Genomic DNA, 10,423 nt, shown 5'->3' with positions numbered 1-10,423 from the left:
CAGCAAGTCCAATGGCCGAGGTACTCTACTACACGTGATGAACCGCGAAGCGAATGCTCTGGTAAGCTCCCCAAACGAACCTATAGACCCCGATTTAAGGCCGTTGAACCACCTCATAGCAACAGGTCCCAAGCTAGAGGGGAAAACTTTACACATCAGGGTCTCATTGTGAGAGTGCACCGCCATCCTCTGGTTAAAATGACTCACGTGCTCCACCGGATCAGTCCGGCCATTGTAGATGGTGAAGGTGGGTTGAGTAAACCTCCTGGGAAGCCTTCCCTTCTCAATCCTCTGTGAAAATGGAGATTTGGAGAGTTGGTGCAGCGCCCGACTCATAGCATCGTTCCGTAAGCCCCTGGAAGGAGCCTTCTTATGTCTACGAGCTGACTGGTCATCCTCCTCACCAGAGGACATTGTACTGGGGGGTGAGCATGATCTTGAGCTGTAGCTACTTCCCCGTTCCTCCTCTAAGGAAGGATTAGATGAGGACGGTGAAGACCTGCGTCTGGCGCGGCGTAACTTTCTCTTCAAACGATTAATCTCCTTCTGCATGACTTTAGCTCCATCCTCATGGGTAGTGCTACCTCCACCATGAGTATGGCTAGCCCCTGGGTACTCTGTATGGACGCTTCCCTCACAATCCCTTCGACACTCAAGACGCTCGAAAAGATCCTCCGGCTGTGATCCCTGTGACTCTGCATGGTGAGAACCCAAGCCTGCCATAGTATTCCCACTCCTTCTAGACTATATTTCCCACAAACGGCGCCAATTGTAAGTGCACAATTGCACCTGGACCCAAAGACAATCACGGGCTCAGGCCCAATGAGCCTTAAACAATAAAATTTGTAGAGTGTGGGCTTGAAACCTAGGTTAGAAGTACTGGGAGCTTGATAACAGGCTTTTATAAACAAACACAAGTAAATAACGAACGATAATGACAAATGGATTTCCTCGGACTCGAGCCGAGGACTACTTCTTTATTATTTCTCTTTCTTCCTTCAAGATTACAATTTCTTAATTTATTTCTTAGTTTCCGATCCCCCTCTTTCTTTGGCCTTTACCCCCCTTTTATACTTCCTTCCCTGATACTTTTTGAACAGTGACTAGAAGTTTCCACCTCACTGTTCAGGGGTCACCTCCCCATTAATGCGGCCAGGGAGGTAGGTGCAGAGCCTTTAATGCGGAGGTGGCAGCCTTTACTCTTGATATTTTCTTTAATACTGGTGCATCTAGAAGATTCAGGATGTCCCCTTTTAACCACTAGTCTTTCCAGAGTTGTGCCTTGACCTTTATAATGAAAATCTTGAGTTCTCTTGGATCTGTCCGAGGTGAAACTCTCCCTCGGCTGTATCCTCGGACCCTCGGCGTATGGGCCAACTCATAGAGTTTAATCCTGGAGCAGGTCGGCCCTCCATGTTATAGCCCAAAGGCCCATATGCCCACTTGGGTCCTTTTACTCCCCACATGTACAATGACAAAAAATGAAAAAAAAATTCTGAAGCCCATCATTGTTGCATATTTACGTGGGGGATAATCACCCCCCAATGGGCCAAATATTTAAGGTGGAAATTCAGATTTGCAATTACTCTAGGAATTACAATTATCTACTGTGGGTTGCACATGATAAGGGCTGAATTCTATACAGTACCTTATGGGTCAGGTGTGTTTATATATACCCACCCACTAACTTAGGAGAAGGTGTGGTTAGTTCAAAATTATCATTGAGCAAAACAAATTAGGTACCTTATCTTGTTATGCAGTTGGACTTGTCAACTGAATATATATCCATATATAGAAGGTTCTATACACGTAAATATCTTTGGTTTAAGATCCTACTTTATCAATTTATCGAGTGTATTAAGTGCAAGAGAGTATAAGATTTCAAGGGTTTGCTAGATATAGGGATAAATGGAAATAGGAGGAACTAGCTTAATAATGTTATTAGGTCCATGGCTTTCAAAAAAACAGGAAAAAAAAAAAAATAAATTACAGTAAACTTACCTTGGTCCATTTTCACTTAATCTACTGGTGGTTTAAAACTTAAAACTTTGTCTACCTGAACTTCAATCTGTTTGCCCTATGTTACTCACCTTACGCTCACACATTAGAAAAACACTTTTTTTAATAAAAATCACAACATTTTTTTTAATCTACTGGTGGTTTAAAACTTAAAACTTTGCCTACCTTGAGCTTCAATCTGTTTGCCCTCTGTTACCCACCTTATGCTCACACATTAGAAAAACACTATTTTAATAAAAATCACAACATAAGATGGATCCAAACCACGCGCGAACCCTTAAACTCTTTCCTAGAATCACGAAAATCCCCAAAGCACCATACCCACGCTCTCTCTTCTTCTTTACTTCTTCAACTTCTACTCTCAGATCCTCTCCTATCCTTTCAATCAAGCTTTTCTCATTTCCGCTCTTTTTCTCAAACCAAAAAGCACACAAAGATGTTCACTGAAGGCCTGGATGAAAGCGCAATCAAGTGGGTCAAACAGGTACATTTTGTATTGTAAAAATTATTCTCTCTTTTATAGAAAATTGAGTTCTTTATTTTTTGTTTTGTTCTCTTCTCCCTTTTCTTTCTATTTCAAATTATGGGTCTAACTCTAATCTGCTTCTTTCACTTTCATTTTGATTCTATGACTCTTTTTTTCATCTTTTTGAGTTTTGGGTTTTCAGGGATCAAATTTACAAGTGGAAGAACCCCCACTAGTTCGATCTCCTTTAACAGAGAAGATTGGATGTGACCCATTTCCAAAATCTCCTCTTTCACACAGATCATTCAATGGTGAGACTTTCATGTCTCCCCATGTATTGCCTCCTCTCAAGTTCCACTCTGGCCTGCTGGCACCACGTTTGGTCACTCAAGTGAATTACTGTTTTGGATAGAAAATTACATGTAACATTGACTGATAGTGATGCGGTGGTTGTGGACTGTGGGTGTGCTAGTGGCAGTTGTGGGTTCTAATGGTGTTTGTAGTGCCAATTCTGGGTTTCTAGTTTTTGAACTTTTCTGGGTTTTCAATTTTTGTTGATAGGGACATGAGGAGTAGGAGATTTGATTTGATTTATTTGAATGTTGTTGAGTTAGATTAGGAGTTTTAATTTTTATCCAATTTTTCTCATACTGCTTTATTATGCTTTCAGATGTATAATTAGTTTGTTTGTGGTTGAGGTGGTAAGTTTAAATACAAGTTGAAGTTCTAAGAAATTGCATAATATTTTTTTACCAATAGCACATTTTGATTTTGTTTTCTCTTGAATTTTTTTGTGTTTTGTGTTTTGGGAGGAGAAAGACATAAAAATGGTGTAAAAATATATATTTAACTTTTTTTTTAATAGAGGTGTGTAACAGAGCTCTAATGGAAGTAACCTTAGGTGGGCAAAATGTTAAGTTTTAAACCACGTGTAGGCAAAGTGAAATTAAGTCTAACCATAGGTGAGTTTACTATAATTTTCCAAAAGAAAATGTTATTAAGATCATGAGAGGGAGATAAGGAATAACTTGATCCTCATTTATAACAAAAAAAATCAGCACTAGGGTGCTTTTAGTTACTAGCACCCTATTTCATGATAGTAGTTAATATTAAAATTCTTTGTCATGTATGTTGATCTACCTTTGAACACGAGACCTTATAGGTATTGCTTCTAGCCAGTAACTTTTGGAGCACAAGGTTGTTGATTTTGTAGAACGCTTAAGGTAAGTGGTATTTACTAGTTTGGAGGGTTTTCCTAAAAGTGATTTTGGCTATTAAACTTATTTTTAGGATTTAAGAATTATATATATTCATGGACAAAACTTATATATGGTACCTTATGTGCTGTTATTTTAGTTTTCTCTTAAGATTTTGCTATGTGACTTTTTTTTTTTTTTTTAATAATATGAAAATGTATTTTTTAGTTAAGTAGTCACATGATAGAATTTTAAGAAGAGAATTTAATTAAGAAACAACACGTAAGTACTATACCTAAGTCTTGCCTTATTCATATACACATACTTTCTTACTCCTTGAATATTTTTAATGGATATGACAAAAAAACCTTGAGGACTTGTTTTTTTTTTTTTTACAAGAATCGTGGGACGAGCTAAAGTTTATATGAATCCGCATGTATTGATGAGACATTTCAAGTGAATGAACGTTTCCAAAATTTTATGGTTTAAGTTGCCTAGGATTTGCCTTGAGATCGATTTTACTCATGATGTTTTAATAAAGGTGATTATGGACAATTTGCAAACTATGACGAATACACTTTGTCTTGGAGAACCTACTGTTCATTTACTTATAATGCTTTATGATTTGATGTAAGTTATTTTAATTGCAAAGATATGCAAGTGTCATGATATTGAAGTATGTGTTTTGCATTATACTAAATATTGTTAGTAAGATGTGTTTGTTCTGTTTAGACCCCTACAAACTAGATTGTTTAACTTAATTAATTAACCAAATTGACACTTAGGTTTATTATTTAGATCTAGGTTAAATAGTAATAAATCATATCATGTACAGCGAAAAAGCAATTAACACAACGATATGATTATCTAGGAAAACCAATAAAACCAACAATTTCAAGGTAAAAAACCAAGGGAAGATTTAACCTAATTATCCTCAAGATAAACAAATCCACTATGATAAAATGAAAATTTACAATAGATTTTCTCCCTAAAATCTAATGCTACCTCATGTAGAACTTACTCACACAACCACGTGCAGCTCCAAATTCATGGACTTTTCTATCTTGAATCTATTGCACACAAACACCCACATTTGTGACTTTGAGATCTCACCCAAATGTTTAGCAACACAAAATCTCTAGTTTGTGATTTCAAGACCACTCTTGAAGGTTTTGTCGGGGGCGGAAAAGTTTTCCTTTCGATAAATGAGATTTATGTTGAGTTGGGGGCCTAAACCGAAACTTGACAATGGGCTTGAAGCACAACCTAAAGGCTATCGGTGAAGCTTTGGAGAATTTGCCTTATTTTATTTCTTGGGCCTAGGTTAGAACTGGCAAGGGTTATGAGATGGCCTAAAACATTTCCTACAGCAGACATGTCAGCACAACAAAAAAAGCCTATTGCAATAAGTAAATAGCCCAGTAGTAAAATATTTTAGTGGTAAAATATTCCAACAGTAAAATATTCCAGCAGTAAAATGAGACAGAACAAAATAAACCTCTGGCCGTTAATTATTTCATAAATTGAAGAGAGTGTCTACATCTCCAAAATCATCATCCATAGGTTCTAGGGAGAAAAGTTCTCCAATGTATCAGCATGAGGGAAAAACTCTATAGTAACAAATACATTATAGCCTTCAATAGTAAATGAGTAAACAAACACTATGGGGTCCATTATAACAAGTGTAAAGTTGTGATTTCCAACTAGCTTGTGTTGGCTTTAATTCCGTGCCAAATTTGACTGTAATTTCTTCAATCATTTTTCCTGTATGTATGTGGGTTTATTTGTAAGGGATGAGTGTGAGAGATCGGTGAAGAATCAAGCTTCAAAAGATGAATTAGTGCAATTTGTGACTCGCTCGCGAGAAGCAACCCGTGAAAAGGCCATGTGTGAAACACATGACTGGAAGCTGAAGAGTCATGCCAGGTTGTCAAGTTCGCGAGTGTTTCACGAGAAGAGCCATCTCGTGAAGTACCCACAAAACATTTTGTTTGACAAAAGTTAAATTGTTTTACCAAATTCTTTACCTACATTATAAATACTCTCATTACCCACAAATTGTAGGGAGTGATTTTCAGAGAGAAAACCCTGGCAAGTACACTGGAGAGTTAGACATTGTCAGACCTACAATCATCTACATATTTCATTGTAGTTTTCCTCAACTCCTACCTCTCCATCTCTAGATCCTTAAGAGGTTGTTAGCTTAAACACTTACCACATCCATTCTAACTGTTATGTGAGATTTTGGTGTTGCTGGGAAGCGTTGGAAAGAGCCATTTAGTGGCGGATGTAATCGACTTGAATTGTGGGATTCGAAAAGCTAGAGAAGACAAGACTCCGAGAAGTCTGTTGGTAGCAAGAGCTTGGAGGGCTCAAGTACATGGGGTAAACTAGGCTTGGAAGGTTTTTTGTTATTCGTATACTCCAACTTTATTCTCTAGTGGATTGATTTTGACTTGGAGGGTTGCAGAGAGGTTTTTTGTTGAGTTCTTCGGTTTCCTCTTCGATAACGCATCTTAGTGTTATCTTATGTTTGCATCTTAGTGTTATCTTATGTTTGCATCTCTCTTCCCTACTCTTTAATCTTTCATTTTATTGTTGATTGTGGATGAATATGGCTTAAAGTAGTGTTATTGGTTCATTGCACATATTTACTCTTGCTCCACACTTTGCTTAAGTTAGAGTAAAAGCAATCTAGCCTTAATTTTTAATTGGGGGTCTGAACAAGCTCTTGTGTTTTAGCACAAATCTGAGCTTTCAATTGGTATCAGAGCGGGTACACTTGTCAGATTTCAATATCCTTGTGTGATCAAAGACCTTGTGTAAGATGGATAGATCTCAATCCTTTAATGCACCTCCATACTTTGATGGGAGTAACTATGCTTTTTGGAAAGTACATATGCATGCTTTTCTTTGTGCTATTGATGAGACGGTGTGGGACTCCATTGAAAATGGTTGGGTAAGACTCACAACAGCCAAATCCGAATGGGATAAGGCTGCTCTTGGTTTGGAAAATGTCAATAGCAAAGCTATTAATGCTATCTTCTGTGGTTTTTCTATTGATGAGTTCTACAGGATTTCGCATGTGAAGACCACCAAAGACGCGTGGACCATTCTTGAGACAACCTACAAAGGTACCAAGAAGGTTAAGGACACCAAGCTTCAAATGCTCACTACTCGATTTGAGGAAGTGAAGATGAGTGATGATGAGTCATTTGATTCCTTTTATGGAAGACTCAACGAGATTGTTATTGCCAAGCTAAATCTTGGAGAGAAGATTGAAGACGCCAAAGTGGTGAGGAAAGTCTTGAGATCCTTACCCAAGAGTTTTGGGGTTAAGGTAACCGCCATTGAGGAGAGCAAGGATTTGGACGAAATCAAAATTCAAGAACTTGTTAGCTCTCTTCAAACCTATGAGCTCAGACTGCCCTCCTACAAGTCAAGCAAATCACTAGCTCTCAAAACCATAAATGAGAGAACCGGTGATTCCTCTGATAAAGATGATGTTGAAGGGGTGGCATATCTTGCAAAGAACTTCCGAAAATTTCTTAAGATGAAGAATAAAGGGAAGTCGTTTATCAAAGGGAGATTCTCATCATCCAAAATGATAAAAGAGAATTCAAGAAGAAGGATGGGAAAGAATCATCATCAACCTAAGAAATTGTGTACTATGAATGTAATGGGCATGGGCATCTAAAGAAAGAATATCCAAACTACTTGAGAGGAAATGGTAAAGTGTTTGCTACTACTCTTAGTGACTTGGAGAGCTCAAATTCCGATGCGGAAGGAAAATGTGATAGTGATGGAAACTATTCAGCTTTCATGGCAATTACCACTATTGATTCTAGAGATGAATTGAGCGAGTTGGTTGATGATCTTGGTGTACATTCCGAAAGAGAAAAGGTTGATGTTTCGGATGACAAGCATGTGTACCTCAACGAGGGTGAAAAGAATCTTCAAGAAGTGTACGATGCATTGCTTGAAGATTGTGGCAAATATACCAAAGTTGCAAAGAGTGCTGTTAAAAAGATGAAGAAAATTGAAGAAGAGCATAAATCCACTCTTGTGCAACTTAAGGATGCTAAATGTGAAGTTGAAGAGTTGAAGGAAGAGTTGCTGAATGCCTACTCTAAAATCAAGTTTCTTGAACTTAAAATAATTCAAGCAGATGTCAAAGTGGAGCGCATTTTTACTAAAAAACTTGACAGCGTGCTCTCATCTCAAAAGCCTTCAAATGACAAGACTGGTTTGGGCTACACTGGTGAAGGAAGCTCAAGTAGCGGACCTAAGAAGGAGATGAAGTTTGTGTTGGCAAAGAATGTAGAGAAGCCCAAGGTTGAGATCCCCATTGTTGAGAAGAAAGTCATTAGTCCAAGACCAAAGGAAAAAGGGAGGTCATTGCCCAAAAATCAAAGGGGACCTCATGTGAAGCATTTCTGTCATCATTGTGGCGTACAAGGACATACAAGGCCAAATTGCTTCAGGCACTCAAGAGGGCTGACTCTTTGCATGGTTAAGATAACTCAAGAAGAATATCAAAAGGAAATCAAGCTAAAGGAGAAAATGAAGGACAACTCATTGGAGAAGTTATGGAGATGTTGAAAAACATTTCATTATGCCTAGCTAGCTTCACCCCAAGGTTTAAGGGTTATGTCGGTCGTACCCCTCCTTCTAAGGACCTTACCCAAAACACTCATACAATGTGGATGAAGAAAGGTACTCATGCATGATCACTCACTATGCCCATTCATTAACACTTCCAATGTTTTAAGGTCATAGATTCATGCATCATGGGATACACATTCTTCTAGAGTTATTGCTTTGTTCTAGCATGTTTCGTTTATAGGTCTTTGTTTTGGTTTACCTTATTTTTGTTGATATTACTTTATTGCTTTGTTTTTTAGTATGTTGAAAAATTCAAAAACCCATAAAAAGAAAAAATCTCAAAAAGTTTGATTGCTTGTATTGTGTATGTCACACGTTGATTTTGGCCTAGTATCTCCTTACTAATGGCGTAGTGCATTTACGAGCTTAGCTTGTTATGTATACACATTTTTAAGTGTGAGCGACATCTAGAAATCTAGGTTTGATTGTTGTAAATAAATCTTCAAGCTTGTTATGAATGATTAGTCAATAGTCTTGTTTGATCTTGATATATGCGTAGACTTGTGTCTATATATCTCCTTACATTTATTTTTATGTCAAAAACTCTACAAACGTCAATCTCTAAAACAGAAAGAGTTGAAAAAGTCTTGCTTCGAAAACTAGTTTGACTAGAAAAAGGTGGAGCAAAAATGTATTCAAAATGTATGATGCCAAAGCCAAAAACTTATTCATCAAAGAAATATAAAAAATTTCATGGCATTGTTGCTCAAAAAATTGAGTCGTATTGATCAAAAGTATGAAATATGGAAGTCAAATGAAAAGCTTTCAATCAATTGTAAACACTTTGGTGGGGGTTCATATATGTTCACTTCTACTAGTGAGATGGGTCACTTGACTTCGTGCTAGTTGTGTATGACTTGATTGAATTGATCATTGAAGCTTCACACTAGATTATGGACTAGTTCATACTTGATTCACACACACAACACACAAGACTAATGTTCAATGAATGCCTATTTTATTTGTGTGATTGTACGTGTTCTGATGTGATTTGTGTATACTCAATTGCTTGATGATTGTTAGGGTACTCTTTTTTACACCTAATTTTATTTGAGTACCACCTATTTATTTTCAAATACCACTAATAAGTTATTGGGTTTTCCCAAAAAAAATTTGCACTATTATTATGTTAATTACAAATGTTTCATATCTCATTATCTAAATTAGGTCATGATATAAACTATCACAAAAAGCTCAAAAACTCATATTTTATTCAATTTTATTATCATTATTTAGCTAAGCCCAAAACCGGCCCAATGAACCCAAAACACACATCATATTCTATTTAAAGCCCAAGAATACTTATGTTTGGCAATATTTGAAAAGCCTATGATTCAAGTCCATGGCAAAACAATTTTATCAATGGAATTCAAATCCATAATCAAAGCCCATGATTTAAACCCATGGCAATTCTATTTATCCAAAGCCCAATTCACAATGGCTATATTTAAAGCCCAATTTTCATTGGCAACATCAAGGCCCAATTTTCATTGACAATATCAAAACTCAGTTCTCGCTGACAATATTTAAAGCTTAATTTTCATTGATAATATCAAAACCTAATTCTCACTGGCAATATTTAAAACCCAATTTTCATTGGCAATATCAAAACCCAATTCTCATTGACAATATCAAAAGCCCAACTTACGTTGGCACTATTAAAAACCCAAGTTAACTACTTGACACTATTTTATCAAAGGCAGAAGGTTATTAACACTTGGCAAAACACTATATCATAATTATTTCACTTAAAAGTCCAATAATGAACAATACTTTAGATTCTTAAACCTATTGCTATAATATTACAAGCTCATGGAATTTATGAATTATCTATTCTCAAAACCCATGGCAATCATCTTATAAAAGTCCATGAAAAGTTATGATTATTTATTTTAGACCCATGAAATTTATTTATTTCATATCATATTATAAACTCATGTTCACTATCTATCGTACATCACAACATTCATAATATTTATTTCCAAAACTCTTGGTAATTATTCATCCTACATGTCCATTATGATTATCTATAGAAAAAATCATGAGAATATCACATTATTCCATTATAGTGGTTGTT

At 36.6% G+C, this 10,423-nt stretch overlaps 1 protein-coding gene and 1 long non-coding RNA gene across 2 annotated transcripts; both read left to right on the top strand.

Annotated features, from left to right (window-relative positions):
- Positions 1-2,266: 2,266 nt before the first annotated feature.
- On the top strand, positions 2,267-3,219 carry LOC142614191 (uncharacterized). The gene is made up of 2 exons (XR_012840371.1): positions 2,267-2,503; positions 2,688-3,219. It is a non-coding gene; the product is annotated as an uncharacterized LOC142614191 (long non-coding RNA).
- A 3,289-nt stretch (positions 3,220-6,508) lies between these two features.
- Positions 6,509-8,283, top strand: LOC142612000 (uncharacterized). The gene is made up of 2 exons (XM_075784138.1): positions 6,509-7,344; positions 7,437-8,283. The coding sequence occupies exons 1-2, from the start codon at positions 6,509-6,511 to the stop codon at positions 8,281-8,283; spliced, it is 1,683 nt and encodes a 560-aa protein (XP_075640253.1).
- The last annotated feature ends 2,140 nt before the right edge of the window (positions 8,284-10,423 follow it).

The sequence above is a fragment of the Castanea sativa genome, chromosome 10, assembly GCF_040712315.1.
Source record: "Castanea sativa cultivar Marrone di Chiusa Pesio chromosome 10, ASM4071231v1".
NCBI classification, from domain to species: Eukaryota; Viridiplantae; Streptophyta; class Magnoliopsida; order Fagales; family Fagaceae; genus Castanea; species Castanea sativa.
The sequence above is the reverse complement of the archived record's forward strand: the minus strand, read 5'-3'. Positions and strand labels throughout refer to the sequence as shown.

What these genes read in the sequence shown, in the direction of transcription:
- LOC142612000 (XM_075784138.1), top strand. Translation starts at nt 6,509, where the DNA reads ATGGATAGATCTCAATCCTTTAATGCACCTCCATACTTTGATGGGAGT. An exon ending in CATCATCAACCTAAGAAATT is followed by an intron (nt 7,345 to 7,436) that starts GTGTACTATGAA and finishes TACTACTCTTAG; the next exon opens with TGACTTGGAGAGCTCAAATT.